This window comes from Phyllostomus hastatus, unplaced genomic scaffold, assembly GCF_019186645.2.
Source record: "Phyllostomus hastatus isolate PE091 unplaced genomic scaffold, TTU_PhHast_1.1 phas_scaffold_345, whole genome shotgun sequence".
NCBI classification, from domain to species: Eukaryota; Metazoa; Chordata; class Mammalia; order Chiroptera; family Phyllostomidae; genus Phyllostomus; species Phyllostomus hastatus.
This window is the reverse complement of record NW_025334024.1, coordinates 16,216,602-16,237,132: the sequence shown is the minus strand read 5'-3', so window position 1 is coordinate 16,237,132 and position 20,531 is coordinate 16,216,602. Positions and strand designations below refer to the sequence as shown.

The 20,531-nt window shown below is 38.4% G+C and overlaps 1 protein-coding gene and 1 non-coding gene across 2 annotated transcripts in view; both read left to right on the top strand.

The window, feature by feature from the left end:
• The window catches only part of SNTB2 (syntrophin beta 2), an 87,490-nt gene that overhangs the window by 59,209 nt on the left and 7,750 nt on the right, over nucleotides 1–20,531 (top strand). Inside the window, exons 5-6 of the mRNA XM_045818496.1 lie at nucleotides 8,970–9,166; nucleotides 18,668–18,852. Of these exons, the coding sequence (XP_045674452.1) occupies nucleotides 8,970–9,166; nucleotides 18,668–18,852 (382 nt within the window). The remainder of the gene's footprint in view (nucleotides 1–8,969; nucleotides 9,167–18,667; nucleotides 18,853–20,531) is intronic.
• Nucleotides 14,072–14,211, top strand: LOC123806236. Its single transcript, XR_006783468.1, has one exon. It is a non-coding gene; the product is annotated as a small Cajal body-specific RNA 11 (non-coding RNA).

Here is a 20,531-nt window from a genome sequence, read left to right as displayed (position 1 = left end):
GAGTGGGGTTTGTGATTTATGTGAGTAATGAGAAAGGGCTGAATGTTCACTTTTCACTAATTCTATTTCTAATAATTTGGAACATGTTCTTATGAGTGGATGAGTCAAAAAAAAAAAAAGATAGCATAAACACATAGGGAGGAGAAAATAAATTAAGGACCTTGGTTACCCACAAGAGTAGACAGTCCAAAAGCAAAGAACATTGTTAGGGTGACGTAAATTTACGTGAGTTATCATTTATATTGATTTGCACCTTTACAGATTCTTAGAAACCAAGGCTGTGTGTGTGTGTTTGTGTTTACTGAACAGCTGATATTTCAGGCTGGTGAAGAATTAAGTAAAATACAAAAGTGGTCAATGAAGAAGATTTTTACATTTTTATCTATTTTATTTTTATTTTACACACCTTTTGAGATTAAAGCCAGATGCACAATAGGGGTAAAAGAACACTTGGGTTTTAAAGGGGCTGTGGATTTTGCAGGCTGTGCATTCTACCGTCTTTTCCAGTAAGTTTTCTTTGACTGGAAGAGAAAAAAGATCCAAAGAAAGTGTGACTACTTTACAGGGTGGAAAAGTGAGTAGTGGTGTGCTCACGGGACTCACGGAGCAAAAGCTGCTAAAACGCCTTTGCATGAGCTCATCGGCCTCCCCCACTAAAGGGGCCTTTTGGCGGTGTGTGCTAACCAACGGCTTGGAGCAAGGCTTCAGCAGCTGGTTTGCATTAGATTCCCTCTGCCAAATATTACAATAATCAGATCTGTAGGAAAAATTTTCCTAGACTTTGTATTTTTTAATGTCTGATTTGGGATTAACAATCAAACTGAATATGGTAGGCTACACCCTGTCACTTTCCCCGTGTTCCGTCTTACTTGGATCTTATGTGGAGTGATTTGAAACTTACTTAACTTCTGCTGAAATAGCTAATATTTAAGCAGCACATTGAATCTCTGGGAATCAGCTCAGTGGGATGGTTCTCAAAGTCTACTTTCATGGACCTCTGGGGATGCCCTCCTCAGGGGATCTATGAGTTTAAAACTATTACTAAAATATAACTTGCTTATTTTCACTGTCGACATTTGCACTGAGGGTTGCTAGAATTGCTGGTGCCTGGGCATGAATCAAGGCAGTTGGCACCAAACTGTATGGACTGGCAACCAATTTAACCTCAACATGACTTTGTTGAAACAGTTAAAATTATTAGTTTTATTCCCTCTCAATATTTGAGGATTCATCTTTTTAATGTTCTGTGAAATGTGATGGTTTTCTTGAAAGAAAAGCACATGTGGGTTCGAGTTATGAGCTGAACTAGCTGTTTTGGTTTTTTGGGTTTTTTATTTAATGGAACACTATTTTTTACTTGAAGCAACAACAGAATTACAAGCTATGGTTAGTCAGACTTGGGTATTTGTCAGACATTTTTCTCTAAAATGACCAAAATGATTTTGTCATTTAAGGAAAACACTGATAGAATTTGTTGCCAATTATAAAATTCTAGCTTTCAAACAAAAATTAGAATTCTGGAAAACTTGTATCTGTCACTGTGAGTTGACAGCTTCCCAATACCTAAAGAATTTTCTGATGAGATCAGTGGTAGTATTAGCAAATGTGACTCTTAATGTTCTTAATGTGACTCTTAAACTCCTAAAATTCTTTTAATTTTTAAAAAGAATTTATTTATTTATTTTTAGAGAGAGAGAAGAGAAGGAAAAAGAGAGGGAGAAAAGCATCAGTGTGCAGTTGCCTTTCAAACGCTCCCCACTGGGGACCTGGCCCACAACCCAGGCATGTGCCCTGACTGGGAATTGAACCAACAACCATTTGGTTCACAGCCCACGCTCAGTCCACAGAGCTCCACCAGCCAGCGTGCAAATGTGACTTTTTGATATTGTATAATAAGATGCTTTAAACATTTGGAAAATCTGCATAGCTCAGGGAAAAAATATTTTCCAAGTGACCAATGAGTAATATTACAAAATCATGCAGGCATATAAAAAAAGATCCATTCAAACTATAAGACAAATAAGTGATTTTTAATATAACAGGTTATGAAAAGTTTATTGAGAAGGTTTCAGATTCTACATTACAACTAACCTTTAAGAAACCACTTGAGTTTTGGTTTGGTGGGCAGGATATCCGAAGGGTATTAAAATATTTCCTTTTCTAACTACATACTACTGTGCAAAGCTGGCATTTCCTCATATGCTTCAACAACACACTGCAACAGAATGCAGAAGCAGATGTGAGAATTCACCTACCTTTCCTTAACCTGGATGTTAAAGAGATTTGTAAAAAATTTAAAACAGTGCCACTCTTAACATTAATTTTTTGTATTAGAAAATATTTTAATAAAAATAAATTATTCACATTAATATATAACAGGATTACTTTTATTTTTAAATGAATTAATATTTCTATTTCTCAGTTTTAATTTCTAATTGTAGTAAATATTGATAAATATTTTTTAAAAGGGTTTTTAGAATACTCAGTAATTTTCAAGAGTGTAGAAGGGTACTCAGACCAAAAAACTTGCAAACCACTAGTTTAGTGCTTCTGAACTAGTGCTACACACTTGAATCATCTGGAGAAATTTTAATAAAATAAGGTTGTCTGGACCCCGCCCTAGAATCTAACTTTGAGGATATGAGCTAGGCATCGGCCATTTTTTTTCCAACCCTCACCTGAGGACATGTTTCATTGATCTTAGAAGGGAAGGATGGGGCAGATAGAGAAGGGGAGGGAGAGAGAGAAACATCAGTTGGTTGTCTCCCATATGCACTCCAACCCGGGATCGAACCTGAAACCTTTTGGTGCACAGGATGACACTCCAACCAACTGAGCCACCTGACCAGGGCAGGTATCAGTCACTTTTAAAAGGTGTGCACCAGGTGACTCCCTGACAACTAAAGGAAATGTAAAGGAATATCCACTTGCTCTTAGATGTGTTCTTGCTCAGGTTATTATTAGAGGAGTGAAGGAAGGAACCAACAAATTTATAGAAAAGTATTATAGGTATACAGCCTACAATGAAGCCAGCAAGCCATTTATTTATTTCTCTTTGCTGTATATACTTCTCAGCCAAGTTTTTTAAAATTCTGTATGGAAAATATTGTCTGCTGGATTTCTTATAAGGGGGGAAGTATTTTTCTTCTGTTACACCAATCTACTTAGAGCTTCTTAAACAGGGAAAATATTTTTGGAAGAAGTGAATAAATTAAACTATTAAATGTTTGTCATGACATAAAATGTTGAATAGTTTAATGACCCTCGGGAAAGCTACTTTTTAATGATTTTTAGTATGTTCACAGAGTTGTGCAACCATCACCACAATCAATATAAGGACACTTTAATCACTCCAAAAAGAAACTCTTTACCCATTAGCAGTCACTCCTCATTTTCCCCTACCCCAGCCCTAAGCAACCACAAATTTACCTTCTGTCTCTATGGATTTGCCTATTCCATATAAATGGAATCATGCATTTTATAGCCCTTTGTGTCTTCAAGGTTCTCCCATGTTGTAATTACAACTTGACTTTTTTATAGCTGAATAATATTCCATTTCTTGGATTATTTTTTTATTGATTGATTTTAGAGGGGTGAGGAAGAAAGAAACAGTAATTTTGTTGTTCCACCCATCCATGCATTAATTGGTTGCTTCTTTTTTTTTTTTAATTTTATTTTAATCATTGTTCAAGTATGGTTGCTTCTTTTATGTGCCTTGACTACGGATTGAACCTGTAAGCCTGGTGTAGCAGGACAGCGCTCTAACCAACTGAACTACCCAGCTAGGGCATGCATATGCCACATATTTTGTTTATCCAGTTATCAGTGTATGGGCGATTGAGTTATTTCTACTTTTTGGATATTATGAATAATACTGCTATGAACATTTGCGAATGAGTTTTTGTGCTAACATATGTTTCTGGTTCTTCTGGGTACAAACCTAATCTCTATTACCTATCCTGGACTTAATATTTCTAAAAACAAATCTTGTGTTTCCCTGACAAACCTGTTCTGGGAAGCAGGAGCACTTTTTTCCCATTTACTTAATGGAAAAATATTTTCATATACTTATTTGCTATCTGTATATCCTCATTGATGAGGTGGTTCAGATTTTTTGTCAATTTTTTCAATAATTCCAAAGACTTTTAAAAATCCATAACAATATTTACCACCTTAACTGTTTTTAAGTGTCCAAGAGTAATGTTGTATGTACATTGTTCTGCAGCAGATCCCTAGAACTTTCTAATCTTGCAAAACTGAGACTCCATTTCCCCATCCAACATAGTTCCTGGTAACCGCATTCTACTTTCTGTTTCTCTGAGTTTGACTACTGTGGGGGTACCTCATATAACTGGAGTTGTGGTGTTTGTCTTTTGTGACTGGCTTATTTCACTTAGCATAATTTCCTCAAAGTTCATCTGTGTCATAGTATATGATAGGATTTCCTTCTTTTTAAGACTATTCTATTGTATGTAGATACCTCGTTTCCTTTATCCATTCATGTGTCAGTAGACATTTAGGTAGCTTTCACCTCTTGGCTGTTGTGGAAATTACTACTGCGGATATGGGCTTCAAGAACCTGGTTTTGATTCTTTCGGATATATACCAAGAAGTGAGTATTTTGCCCATTTTTAAACTTTTAAAAAAATATTTATTTATTTATTTATTTATTTTTAAAGATTTTATTTATTTTTCAGAGAGGGAAGGGAGGGAGAAAGAGAGAGAGAGACAAACATCACTGTGTGGTTGCTGGGGGTCATGGCCTGCAACCCAGGAATGTACCCTGACTGGGAATTGAACCTGCGACACTTTGGTTCGCAGCCCGCGCTCAGTCCACTGAGCTACGCCAGCCAGGGCTATTTATTTATTTTTAGAGAGAGGGGAAAGGAAGGAGAAAGAGAGGAAGAGAAAGAAACATCAATGTGTGGTTGCCTCTCGCACACCCCCCGTAGGGAACCTGGCCTGCAACCCAGGCATGTGCCTTGACTGGGTATCAAACCAGCAACACTTTGGTTCACAAGCCCGTGCTCAATCCATTGAGCTACACCAGACAGGCTAAACTTTTTTTGTTATTGTTGAGTTTTAAGAATTCTGTGTATATATTTGGATGCCAGTCATTTATCAGATACACATTTTTCACATTTTTTTCTCCTACTCTGTAGCTTTTTTCATTCTGTTACCAGTGTCTTTCAAAGAGCAGTTTTTAATTAATGATTTTTTCATGGATCGTGCTTTTAATATATTTTTTTAGATCATCTAGATTTTCTCAAGATGCCTTCTAGAAATTTCATACTTTTGCAAGTTTTGCATTTAGATCTAAGATTCATTTTGACTTAATTTTTGTGAAAAATTTCTAAACCAGAAAGCTCCAGGGCCAGCTGAGTTCACTGGTAAATTCTACCAAACATTTAAGGAAGAAATGTCGTCTAGTCTTTTTTAGACAGTAAAAGTAGAGACAGTACTTCCTAACTCATTCTATGAGTCCAGCATTACCCTAATACCAAAACCAGACAGACATTACAAGAAAGGAAAACTAAAGACCAAGATTTCTCATAAACATAGATGTAAAAATGCTCAACAAATATTAGCAAATCAAATCTTAAAAAGTATAAAATAATTATACGTCACAACCAAGTGGGGTTTATTTCAGATATGCAAGGCTGATTCAACATTTGAAAATCAGTTCATGTAATTCATCATATAAACAAGCTAAAGAAGACAATCCAGTGATAATATAAGAGATTTAGAAAAGCATTTGACAAAATCCAACACCCACTCACAATAAAAATCCTCAGTGAACTAGCAATGGAGGGGAACTTTCTCCACTGGGTAAAAACTATCCACAAAAAAATCTATGTGTAACATCATACTTAGTGGTGACAAACACAGAGTTTTCCCACTAAGATCAGGTACAAGGCAAGGGTGTCCCTCTTGCCACTCCTTTTCAACATTGTACTGGAAATCCTTGCTAATACAATATGGCAAGGAAAGGAAGTGAAAGGTGTGCAGATTGAGAAGGAAGACACAAAACTCTTGGTTCACAGATGACATGATTATCTATATAAAAAATCCAGAGGAATTGACCAAAAACTCCTGAAACTAATAACAATTACAGCAACTTTGTAAGATAACTAGGTTAATATACAAAAATCAATTGTTTTTCTGTATACCAACCATGCCCAAGTGGAATTTGAAATTAAAAACACCCCCTGACTGGTGTGGCTCAGTGGGTTGCGTGCTGGCCTACAGTCTGAAAGGTCACAGGTCCGATTCCCAGTCAGGGCACATGCCTGGGTTGTGGGCCAGGTCCCCAGTTGGGGGCATGAGAGAGGCAGCTGAATGATGTTTCTCTCACACATCAATGTTTCTCTCCCTCTCTTTCTTCCTCCATTTCCTTCTCATAAATAAATAAATAAATAAAGTAATAATAAATAAAGATCTTGGGGGGGCACAATGCCATTTATATTAGCATTCCCCCAAAATGAAATATTTAGGTATAAATCTAACAAAAAATATTCAAAATATGTATGAGGGAAACTATAAAACTCTGAACAAAATCAAATAAGAACTAAATAAATGGAGAGTCCATTTCCACATTCATGGATAGGAAGCCATAATATTGTCAAGATGTCAGTCAGTTCTTCCCAACTGATCTATAGATTTAATGTAATTTTGATAAAAATTCTAGCAAGGTATTTTATGGATATTGACAAAATGATTCTAAAGAGAGGCAAAAAGACCAGAATAGCCAATACAACACTGAAGGAGAGCAAAATTGGACTGATACTATTCAACTTTAAGGCTTGCTATAAAACTACAATAATCAAGACAAGTGTGGTTTTGGTGAAAGAATAGACAGATCAATGAAAGAGAATGGAGAGCCCAGAATTAGACCCCTATTAATATAGTCACCTGATCTTTGACAAAGGAGCAAAGGCAATACAATGGAGCAAAGATAGTCTTTGACAAATGGTGCTGGAACAACTAGACATCCGCATGCAAAAAAAAAAAAAAAAGAATTTAGACACAGACCTCACACCCTTTACCAAATTTAATCAAAATGCAAAACTAAATCTCCCAGAAGATAACATGGGAGAAAATCTGTATGACCTTGGGTGTGTTGATGGCTTTTTTAGATACAAAACCAAAGATACCCATGAAAGAAATAACTGACAAGCTAGGCTCCATTAAAATTAAAATTTTCTGTCCTGGCTGGATAGCTCAGTTAATTAGAGTGTTGTCTCAATACACCATGGTCATAGATTTGATCCCTGATCAGGGCACATATAAGAATCAACCAATGAGCCCTGGCTGGTGTAGCTCAGTGGATTGAGCGTGGGCTGGGAACCAAAGTGTAGCAGGTTCAATTCCCAGCCAGGGTACATTCCTGGGTTGCAGGCCATAACCCCCAGCAACCGCACATTGATGTTTCTCTCTCGCTCTCTCTCTCTCTCTCTCTCTATCTCCCTCCCTTCCCTCCCTAAAAATAAATAAATAAAATCTTAAAAAAAAAGAATCAACCAATGAATGCATAAATAGGTGGAATAACAAATTAACATTTCTGTCTCTTTTTCTCCTTCCTTCCCTCTCTCTCCCTTTCCCCCTAAAAAAATAAAATTAAAAATTTCTGCTCTGCAAAATACAATGATAAAAGAATTAGAAAATGAGCCACAGACTAGGAGAAATATTTGCAAAAGTCACATCTGATAAAGGACTATTCAAAATATCAAAGAACTCTTAAAGTTCAACAATAAAAAAAGAAACACCTCAATTAAAAAATGGGCCAAGGACCTTAACAGACACCTCACTAGAGAAGATAATAGGGATGCCAAATAAGAATGTGAAAATATGCTCTACATCTGTGTTGTCAGGAAAATGCAAATTAAAACAACAATGAGATACCACTACAGACTTAAATGGCCAACATCTGGAACACTGACAAATGCTGGTGAGGACATGAAGCAACAAGAACTCTCATGCATTGCTGGTGGGAATGCAAAAATGCTACATCTACTTTGGAAGACAGTTGACCAGTTTCCTATAAATATACTCTTATGATACAATCCAGCTATTTCACTCCTCGGGTGTTTACCCAAAGAAGTTGCAGTTTACACAAAAAGCTGCACACAGATGTTTATAGTAGCTGTATGTATAGTTGCCAAAACTTGGAAGCAACCAAGATGTATTCAGTAAGTGAATGGATAAATTACTGATATATCCAGACAATAAAATAATATTCAGAGCAAAAAGAAATGAGCTATCAAGCCATGAAAAAAAAAACATGGAGGAAACTTAAATGCACTTTACTAAGTGAATAAAACCTATCTAACAAGGCTTTATACTGTATGATTACAACAATGTTACATCTTGGAAACATCAAGAAAACGGAGACAATAAAAAGGCCAATGGTTGCTGGGCAAAGGGGAAGCCGAATAGGCAGAGTAGAGAGTATTTTGAAGGCAGTGAAAATACTCTGTATATTACAATGATGGGCACATCTGTCCAAACCTGTAGAACATACAACGAGTAAACCCTAAACTAATCTGGGGACTTTGGGTGATTGTGCTGTGTCAATGTAGGTTCATCCTTGGCAAAAAAAAAAAAAAAGGACCAGTCTGATGAGCGATGTTGGTTATGCGGTGGCTATGCATGTGTGGGGGCTTATCATTTCCTAATCAAAATTGAATGTTTCACTGATAGGCATAGCCTCTTGGAAGCATAAAAATGGCAGTGGAAAATTGGGGTCTTGGACCACCAGCCCTGTGTTCTGACTGTGACGCCAAGGGTCATTTTGTGGTAAAACAGAATGGTATCTACTTAAAAGGCTACAATCTTATTTTGAAATGTACTTTTCCAAACACTGCCGATGGCTTTTATAATTTTCTGCATATCCATCAACATAAATTGCTGACATTTTCCTCTGACAGTACATTAAATACTTTTAATCTTTGCTCTGTTTGTGGTCCTAGGTTGGTTCATTCTGGCTCTGGATGTCGATCACCCTCACTTGGATCTGACCTCACGTTCGCTACCAGGACAGGCTCTCGGCAAGGCATTGAGATGCATCTCTTCAGGGTAGAGACACATCGGGATCTGTCAACCTGGACCAGGATACTTGTTCAGGGTTGCCACGCTGCTGCTGAGCTGATCAAGGAAGTCTCTCTAGGTATAGACCCTGGCATTCATTTTTAATAGTAATTAAATAGAACTGTTTTATAGACAGTGAACACCATTATCATGTGTTCCAAATTTAGAAGTGTTCTGAAATATGGCAGTTTAAAGTGATCGCGATGGGAAGAAACCTGGTTTATTTGTTTCAATAGCAAAGTTCTACGCCTTGCACATGGCTCTGAACACATTCATAAAACCCTGTGTACAAGGTGGCAGATGCACTGTTCATCATTTAAGGCTGCACGATAATGTAAGGGCTCATTTACTAAGTACTAGATACCTTGATCCTATAGTTAAGATTTGGAATCTAAGATATGCCAGTCAGGAAAATAGATACCCTTAAAATAAATGTGTCTGGAAGAGCTTATGGCTATAGAAAAATGAAGAATTTGGAATAGGAGTTTTTCTTCAAAAGGTTGAAAATGTGTGCCCAATACCTACTGAACTAAGCTTCTAAAGGAGTTCCTTTCCTCGCTTTCCATTCTCGAAGCGCCCTCTTGTGGCTAGTCTATATGATTTGGGGTATGGTTTCATATATGTATATTTGTGTGTTTTATGTCCCACATAAATATTTCCAGATTGCTTTTCATTTTAATAAGAACAGAGAATAGTTAAAAGTAACACATCATAATTTCTAATACAGTTTGAATTACTTTAAGTATCTTGGCTAGTTTACTTAACTTTGCTCCCTTTATCTACGATTTTATTTTATAAACTTAGTTTTACGGAACTTATATAAAAAAAGAAAATTTTTCAAGAGCAGAATGTCTTGTGATTGATCTTTCATTCTGTTGCCTTTTGAATGTGGGGGAGCTCCAAGCCTTTAGCACTACACGGGCAGCCTTGCCACGGGCCATCATCTAACATCGGCACAGGGAAAGTTTTTTACTGTTGTCAGACAATGCGGTCTTCATCCGTTTAGGGCCTGCTTGATGTTTTGGTCACGGCCACTGTGATGATTCAAGCAGCGACACCAATGACTAGTAAGAACCCACTGCGGATTTTGACCAAAGCCACCACATCCACGCTTTCTCCCGTCTTCTGCCTGTTTTCTCTATGGAGTGGTTGGTCACCGCATTAAGGGCTGTGGGGCTCTGGTTTTCATCTTGACCACAGAATGTGCTTTCTGGGATGGGCCAGTCCTCCATGTGAAGGTCTGCGATGGCAGCTAAACTTCACATTGCAGGAAATCAGAATCTATCTACCCCCTGGCTCACAACTGTTTAAATATAGATGGCTTGAAGAGAGGAAGAATAAGGACCAGCTCGTTCTTTACATTGAATATTTTTATTTAATTTATTTTTTTAAAGATTTTATCTATTTATTTTTTAAGAGAAGGGAAGGGTAGGGAGAGAGAGTGAAACATTGATGTGCGAGAGAAACATCAGTTGGTTGCCTCTCACGTGCCCCCAGCCAGGGACCTGGACTGCAACCCAGGCATGTGTTCTGACCAGGAATCGAACTGGCGACCTTTTGGTTTTCAGGACAACATCCAACCCACTGAGCCACACAGTCAGGGTGGTTCCTTATATTTTTAAATAGACAAAAGAAATATTTTTAGGTAATTTTGAACTTTTTTGTTCTCATTCACAGCTGTATTTTAATATTACCTTGGTAATACTTTCATTTTCACAATTTAGGTCAGCTGAGGTACTGTACCCATTAATCACTTACTCTGTATTTAAAGCTGTGCCAGATATATTAAACTGGCTGAAGGTAAAGTGCTTTGATGAAAGTCAGAGTTTCTGTAAAACATGTATGTATTTATATGTGTATGCACATAATCATGTGTTCATACTTAGTCTGTTATGTCTTATTATATGTATGCTTGGTGTGCACAGCTACATTTGCATATATGTACACATACATACATAAGACAAGTGTGTCCTTCAGATATGTGTTACCACCTTCTGTTAAATTGTTGGAAGATTCAGAAAAGATCATTTAAGACTATAGCCCCGGCTGGGAAGCTCAGTTGGTTGCAGCATCATCCCATACACCAAAAGGTTGTGGGTTTGATCCTGGTCCATGTAGATGCAGGAGGCAGCTGATTGATGTTTCTCTCTCTTTCTCCCCCTCCCACCCCCACTTCGTGTATCTCTAAAAATCAATAAACATATCCTCAGGTGAGGATTTTTTTTAAAAAGCTAAGATTGTAGCATATATTCAAATACTTGTAGCCTAAAAAAGTTAGGTAGTTGACAAAAAGAAATCACTTAAGCTCTGTTTCCTTTTCTCTTATGTGTTTTGATTATAGTTTATCCATTTTGAAAAATTTCAGTGACTACCTACAAGATTTGACTAGTGAATATAATATATGATCTTCGTAATGTCCATTTAGTTTTAAACATTCACTAGATTATAGTTATAGCAGAATTGATGAGTGATCTTTCTGGTATGTGAGGACTTTTTCTTTTTAGCAAATGTGAACTTCAAGATGACTAAGCAGAAAATGCACTTAATTCCCTCAGGCCCGTAAAACCATTTTCCATTTGCTACAGGAATTGAAAATATGAAAAATACATGTGTAGTAGTTTGAACTTTAATAAGTATGCTCTTAAAGGCTTAATTTCATTATACCAATTACCCAAGCTATTCAGGGTTTTAAATCATCCAAGAACTTTATGAAGATACTTTATATTTCGGTAACTTTGGTGATACGAAGACTAAGAAGTCATAGATGTAGGTAGGAATTGCATTCATAAATATATAAACGGGAGAAGGGTTTTCAGGAACAACTATAAAGGACACACGGACAAAACCAAGAGGGGATGGGATCAGGGGAGGGAAGTGGGGATGGCTGGGGTAGGGGTGAGTGGTGGGGAGAAAATGGAGACAACTGTACTTGAACAACACTAAAAAATAAAAAAAAATATGTAGAAAATCTAAAGAGGAGAAGGAACGTGGGCATTTAAAAGTTTTTCTACCGTTAGTCTCTGTGAGGAAAGAAAGAATTTGCTCTAAGCATGTTCTCAGTTTTGTAGAAATTCTTTTGAATCCTTTTTTATTCATCTTAGCAAATATTGACTGAGTGTATTCACTGTGCTTTTACTGGCTACACTAAAATAAATAAGGTAGGCACAGCCTCTGCCTTTGAAGTAAGAAGAACAGAAACAGAAAGAGCAATAGGTACATATCAGGGTTGTTGTAAGTCATACATGAGATACATGGTCCCTAACCGTAACACACAGCCCTCTAAGGCAAATTTTATTGCATCCATGTTCAAGATGGCTCAGACTTGAATTGTGGACTCCTGACTTCAAAACAGTGACTGAAGCCCCTGCATTCACCCTTCTCAATGACTCATTCTTATGGCCAAATTAAACTCCTGGAGGACATAATACATTATCAGTTTCTCTCAGTTCATTAAATCAACAGTAGTGAGTATTTTATTATTTACAAAGCTCTGCTTGGCAATGAGACAAATAAAAATAAATCAAAACTTACCTCATGCCTTTGATCAAATAGCTCTAAGAAAGGAACATAGTGTCATCTTCTTCTTTGTAACCCCAGGTATGACTGTCCTGTTGGTTATATGGGATGCACTGGCTTCCCCCATGTGCAGTAAGGAGAATGGTGGCCCCGTCTCTCTCTGAGAGAGCCCTGAGCATTCAGACCAGGTTGAACCTGCGAAGCCTACTCCCTTCTGGGTTGTTCTGATGCCCAGAGGACCCACCTGGTCCTGCAGCTGCTAAAGGGTTTTGCTGGAAACATTGCAGCCCCCCAGAGCCCTTTTCCCATGTAACTGGGCCCAGAACAGCAGAAACAGGATTTTCAGGATAGCATTTTTTTTTTTAATTTTAATTGATTTTAGAAAGAGAGCAGGAGGCATTGATTTGTTGTCCTACTTATTGACGCATTCAAATTGGTTGCTTCTTGTATGTGCCCCAACCGGGCATCAAACCAGCAATCTTGGCATATCCGACAACATTCTAACCAACTGAGTTACCCAGCCAGGCCAGGATAGGATTTCTTTGACATCAGGGTCTTTGTCCTTCATGGTACACTGGTAACCACCAGCACTCTCTCATTCAGAAAGACACAAAGTAGAAAATGTAAGTCTTATTTACCAGTATTCATCTTGGTGTAACATGAATAGATATATTACTAGCTAACAAGCTTTTTTCCCCTCTTTGCTTTAAAACCTTTTTTTTTTTTTACCACTAATGGAGCTGCTTAGAAAGTTATCTTTAATGTATGTCATTACACTCAATAATATCCATGTGGTTTGAAAAACCCAGTGTCCCTTCCACTTAGCAGATCATGAAGCAGTAGCCAGAGCAGAAGGAAAATTAGGGTGGGTGGAAAGAGTAAGTCCCCCATTGAAGTCAAAGGAAGAGTATTTCAAGGAGAGGAATGGCCAGTAGGGTTAAATAGACCAGTGGGGATGACTTAGGGTGCAATTAACAGAAAATGCCCTAGCAAACTAGGTGAAACATTAAAGAAATGTATTCTCTTACATAAAAGAGGGAGAGCCAGTGTTAAAGGAGGGTGGTGGTGTGTTTTCTCTTTCCAATCATAGTTCTTTTCAACCTGAGCCAGTTTGGTTCATATGCACACCCTGGACCAATGCCAATCACCAGGGGAAAGCCAGCCTGGCTGCCCTTGAAGATGAGGTCACTCTTCCCTGAAACACATTAGGACAAAGTAGAAACCTGAATAAAATTTGGGTTTGGCAGTAAAGGAAGAATGGAGAAATAGAAGCTGGGTAGACAGCTAACAATGAGTACTACAAGTATCAAGTGAGATGAGGGTTGAAGAAGCAGGTCGGATTTAACAACGTGGTGATACTTGGATGCTTTGTGGTGTGATGATGGATTGCAGAGGGCTGAGGATTGAAGGGGAGGTGAAACTTGGGTAAACTGTGTGTAGACAGCTCTTTAAAGAAGTTTTGCTCTGCTTGTCCTGGCCTATGCTTTCTCTGCTCCCCTGTGCTCAATTGTAACAGAGGAGTCCGGCAGGACACACAGCAATCTCCCTCTCAGTTTAGGAGGGCCGTCCTGAGTATAGGGCTGGCTCTTAAAGGCACGAGAGGACAATAAGAAAGAAAAAAAAAAAAAAGAAGTTTTGCAGTTTTGCTCTGAAGAGGAAGAGAGAGGAGACTGGTAGAAAGAAGGTGAGGAGTTGAGTACAGATATTTCTTTTAATAATGAGAAACTAGAACATTTGTAAAAGTTAATAGAGGGATCTGGTTTAAAGGGAGATATTGCAAATGGCAAGAGGCATAAGGAATAATCAGTCTCATACAGTTTCTGAGAAGATGGGAGTGGACAGGATCTAAAGCACAGGTGGAGGGGTTGGCCTTAGCCTAGAAGAGGGACAGATGGGAGAGGGGAGAGGATGAGTGGAGCGCACGTCCGCACCTTAGCTGTTGAAGTGGGCGTTGCTGCGTAGTTTGTGCCGTAGGCATCCCTGGCTTTTACTCCATCACTAACTTCAAGTGCAGTTACAGGCTACTTTTATATTGTTCGAATTTTTAAAGTTATATCTTACTTGTATGATGGGGACAACTGTGTTTTTTGTTTGTTTATTTGTTTGTTTTCTTAAGAAGCCAGTCTCATACAACAAAACCATCACTGTAAAGAATTTTACAATATAATATTACTGAATTGTAGAATATGTGAGTTTTATATATATATTTATTTATTTATTTATTTATTTATAGCTATTACTAAAATAATAAATGAGTTTAATAATTGAGACCTCAGAAGTAAAGTCAGAATTTTCAAGTGCACTTATTCATGATGCAGGGAAAGTCTCATCAGAGAACTTGGTTTAGAATGATGGAGGTTAGATGGGTATATATGGTAAACTCAAGATGCCTGGTTTTATGTGGTTGGTCTGCACATAGGCCTGCTCCCCTAGCATCTGTCACCCCACCCCTGATCACCACCTGCCCTCAACCCCTGCCCCGCATTGTGGGTGGGTATTGAAGCAGGTGTCAGGGATGAGATGAATGTTAGGCAAGAGATGAGAATGTCGGTTTTGCATATTACTTGGTAATAAAATTTCTCCCAAACCTGAAAGCTTATTATTTTAATTTTTAGGTGAGTTAAAAGGTTATGGTTAACTAATTTTGGTGTACACATTCAACAAAGTGGCCATCGTTGTTATAGTTTTTATTATTATTTAAGACTGAACTGAAATAGCAGCTCTATTAAGGCTTTTTCTAATTCCCCAGAGTTAATCTACTCCCCTCTCCTCTATCCTCTCACAGTGTTCTGTCCATCTTTCTGTTACAGTACTTACTTCGTTCTACTGTATCCACATTCCCTGTTCTTTCTGTCTCATGTCTGAACAGAAACCATCTTTTATTCAGATCTGTATCTCCCAGCACCTAACACAGTGTCTGGCACATAGTAAGTGTTCAAAACAGTCCAGCATAGATTGCGTGTGGTTGTCCGTTTGTCTTCCCTGCCGCCCTGTGAGAGCAGAGAATCTAAAAATGTGTGAATAAATGAAATAATGAATAAACAGGGCAATGAAGGAAGACATAGTTCGCTGTTCCACCAGATAGTTACTCTTCGTGCATACCTTCTAGTTATTCTGGGTCTAGGCTCATGAAGTTTCTTCGCTTATCTTCAGCCCTGCCCGCTGTCAGCCCATGGTGTACCCTACACAAGGAACACAGAGACCCCACTGCCAAGTGCCAAATGTTTGTCTCCCTTCACTGATTAACTTTTAAAACTGTAGTTTTCTTTTCTTTTAAGCTTCAGTATCTGATATCCTGTGATTGTCCAAAATTGTTGTGTGTTTTTTTATATTTCTGATAACAACTTTGAAAAGCAAAATCAGTATATTAAATTTTTCACTGACTTACCTATAAATTGAGGGGAATAATGGATTTATAGCCATCTGAGAGGATTTTAGTTGAATCAAGACATCAGGGTGGTTATAGTAAGTCACCTGGACCAGCTCCGAGTTTTGCTAATAATTACTCCCAGATCCTGCCCTATCAGAATAGGGCTTTGTCACAGGTGTCTGCCCCACACTACAGACACACTTGTGCATGTGTGCACACGCTCCCCCCCCACCCACCTCCTCTCATTAAACAGAGTTAGAGGCTTATTTATGTTTGGTTCATTACTCCTGAGACCCTCTAAGGGTGAGGTGTGGCAGGTACTTAATCAATATTGCCACAGCTGTTTTATGGCCAATTCATACTCATTCAGAATTGTCTGGTATTTACTATAAGTTTTAAACTAAAACTCAATTCTAGACCTAAACATATTCAATATGACCTTTACTTACGCCTTTTCAATGTAGAGGTAATAATCATGAACAATAATCGAAGTTTATCCAGAAAAACTCCAACCATTAATATGGTTGGAGCAGTTTGTGCAACATCGATGTAACCTGGCAGCCAAGGAGAATGAGCTGGAATGAGCATGCGTGAACAATGACAACTTCACTGTACTAGTCAGTAGGGGTGGTAGATGCCCCGCTACCCCAAGTGAGCATGTGTATTGCATGGTCACCACATTCAAAATGACTGAGCAAGTAGAGCAACGAATTTGCATCAGATTTTGCGTTAAGCTTGAATATTCCTTCGTGGGAATGATTTAGATGATTCAGAAGGCCATAGCTATGGGCAACTGGTGATTGGCAGCTTCATCACAATAATGCGCCTGCTCATGCGTCACATCTCACGCAGAGTTTTCTGGTGAAACATCAAATCACTCAGATGACTCAGCCCTACTACAGCCCAGATTTGGCTGCAACTTCTGGGTTTTCCCAAAACTAAAGTCACCTTTGAAAGGGAAGAGATTTTAGACCATTGATGAGATCCAGGAAAATGTGATGGGGCAGTTGATGGTGACTGGGAGAACTGTGTGAGGTTCCAAGGTACCTACTTTGGAGAGGACTGAGATGTCATTGTCCTGTGTACAATGTTTCTTGTACCTTGTATCTTCAATAAATGTGTCTATACTCATATTACATGGCTGGATACTTTCTGGAGAGACCGCGTATATACATTTTTTAAGTAACATACAGACGCTAATGTTTGCTTTCCTTTCTTTACCTCCTGAAGGGGAGCAGTCCTAAACAGAACACTTTAAGAAATCTCTTACATGACAAGCTTGTTGGGGAGTTAATGGCTTGCCTTTGCTAGTGGTGATTGAGGACCTCGCCCCACCTGCAGGCAGGAATACTCGCCAGCCTGCACTGCACCCTCTCCAGCCAGTGCTGTGAGGACTTGGGCAGATGCTTGTTCTGTGAGCTTTTGTTTCCTAGACTAGAACTGACCCCTCTCTTCTCTTTAGACCTCAACACCCTTCAGGGATATTAATCAAGTAAAATCCTCTTGAAAACTGTACCCTGGTTGCCTTGATTGGAATCTGTCTTTTCTTTCTCCAAACCCCTCAGCCATTCATTGAGAGATTTCTGCATTGGCTTATTTCTACAAGGAGTTAATTTTATCTGTGCTCCTCCCCAAGGTAACATTAGTTACATGAGGGTAACTAATATTTAGTCTGTTGTCCAAAACTCTCTCATTCGAGTGCTGAGAGTAGACACTGCCAATATTTATGTTACTTATTTTCCTTATTTCCTGTGCACACCAGCTGCCTTGACTAATTGAATGCTTTTGCATGTCCAGTGAAAGAATCAGTTTGAGTGTGAGCACTTGCTTCTTTGGGAGCCACTTTTTCTGTGTAAAGTGACCATGAGGGCTATGTTAGTTCCCACACCTCAGGGGGCCTCTCATGTGTAGATCCTGTATAACAAAGCAGTGTTCCAATTGTTAGTAAAGACATTTGCCAGTCATATGATCAAAGCTTTTTGTCCTCTCAATTCAAAAGTGTCCTCTGAATTTAGTCTCCGATAGGACCAACAGTACAACGTTTGCTAACTATAGCCTTTATCTTTGATAAACATTATTTTTATCTTTTTCCCAAATACCAACCAAACCATGTTACTGCTCCTGAAAGGCAGAGATGCCCTTCTCTGCCTTCTCCTTTGGTGGTTTCTTCTTGCCCAGTTGAAACTTTCTCCGTGTTCCTCACTTCCTGTCAAGTTTGATCTATTCATTAGGGCCTGTCTGAAGTCCCATTTCCTCCAGGAAGCCTTTCCTTGACTCTAGCTTTATTCAGTTTAGTATTCGGTCATGTCCTATATGTTCTAGTTTACCCAGTTAGGGGTTTTGTGTTTATGCCTATTCATTTATGAGGTCCTGGACGGCAGGAGCCGTGTGTCTTACTTCTCCAGTACCACGCACAGGCCACTGCCAGCACAAGTTGATACTTCGGTTGATACTCACTGAACTGAACTGAATCAGATGAGATGTCAAGGAGAGTTATGGTAATTTCTTCCTTATCTCAATCAAGATGTTGACTTGAGTGACCAGAGCAAAACTTACTTTAGAAGGTTCCAAATAGGTTAGTTATCACACATTCTTAAGAAAAGATTCCGTTTCCTCTTTTGAAGTCAGAAGAATCCTTTGCCACTTAATAATCGAAGTAGGAACTTGATTAATGTTTTTGCTTATCTTCACTAGGCTGCACACTAAATGGCCAAGAGGCAAGACTCACGGTCCACTATGAAAATGGGTTCACCATCTCCAGGGAAAACGGAGCTCCCGGCAGCGTGCTGTACCGCTACCCCTTCGAACGACTGAGGATGTCTGCCGACGATGGCATCCGGAACCTGTACCTGGACTTCGGCGGTCCCGAGGGGGAGCTGGTAAGAGGCGTCTGAGAAACATGTTTATCCGAATAGGCGTTCTCTGTCTCATTTATTGCTTCTTTCCCTCTTGCATGGAAATATTATGGACTGATACTCCTTTTTTTTTTTTTTTCTGGAAAACTGTTCAGTTTTCAAGATGCAGTGGGTTTGGGCTTTCCCCCCCCCCCCCGCCCCATATTAGGAAATCATTCCCTTTTTAAAAAAGTTTTGTTTGTATCTTAGAAAAAAATAGCCCTTTTAAGAAATAGACTTATATAAAACATAAGGTATTAAGTTATTAAACATTAAATTCTAAATTAATTCTATTAATTGCTATTAAGCAGTTGTTGGGATAAAAATTAAAAGTGATAGAGTGACTTGGTTGCTACAGAAATTCTGTTGATAAGAAAAATTACGTAGAGATATGTCCACACAGCCATCGTTTTCTTTTTGAACCTCCTTGTCCCTTAAAGGAAACGTCAACAGGAATTCATGATTCCCCTTTAGAGAACTAGAGAAGTGTGTGTCAAATATACTTCAAAAATCATAAATTATGATAAAGGAGTAAAACGATGCCTTTTCTTCTTTTTTTAATCAATATTAAGCCAGTACTTCAGGTCTTATGTGTGAAATCTTATGTCCATTGAAACAGTCACAATATATGTGAATTTAAAAACAAAATCTTGACATTTTAAAACTGAAATAGATCATAGAGATAACATAGTTCAACCAACAGATGAGAAAACTAGCTAGAAATCTTACTTTAAATGATGAACCTTTGAGAGACTAGACTATGGATAGGCCATCGACTAGGGCTTTTCAAAAGCCTGAAGCAACCCTGACCAGTGTGGCTCAGTTGAGTGTGCATTGTCCCACAAAACGAAAGGTTGCCAGTTCAGTTCCCAGTCAGAGCACCTGCCTGGGTTGTGGGTTCAAAACAATTAATTGACATTTCTCTCATACATCAATGTTTCTCTCCTTCCTCCATCCCTTCTCATTTTTCTAAAAATAAATAAATAAAATATATTTTAAAGAAGCCTGAAGCATTAGAGAAAGTTAAATGCTTCTATTAAAGAACTTCTATTTAATTAACCAGTTATTAATATCAGTTGCTATTTAGCAAGCAAAGTGTTAGATTATCCCTGGCTATTATATATATTTTAATCCCTGCTTTATATTTAATATAGATAAAGTTTAGTGATGAATTTAGTGCTCTATAACATACATTCTTCATAATGTTTTATTTTTCTTTACAAGACATAATTAAACTATGTCTTGTTTCTGGTCTCTGGTATCAGTGCCAATGATTGACGAACCCCCTGACTCATGCAGCCAGACCCTACGTCTCCTGCTCTCTGACACCAGGTGTCCAAATTAGAGGCCTGGGCTTAGGAAAGCGTAACCAGCCTCCTTACTAATGTCAAGTTGTCATTCCACCACAAACTTACATGGGGTGTTGAAAATCCTACCAGAGATGGTCACACTTCAGCTGAGCTTACTGTGGTTCCTGCTCAGAAATAGTATAATTACAATCAATGGTCTCCACATAGAATATTCCTTTCTTTTACATCCTCTATGTTTTAGTTCTTCCAGGCATGGTGGGACCCAGTATACCACCAAGTGGATCCTAACTGTGGATGTGGAACCCCATGCTAATGTTTAATTACAACACCGAATAGCCTAACTTCAGAGAACAC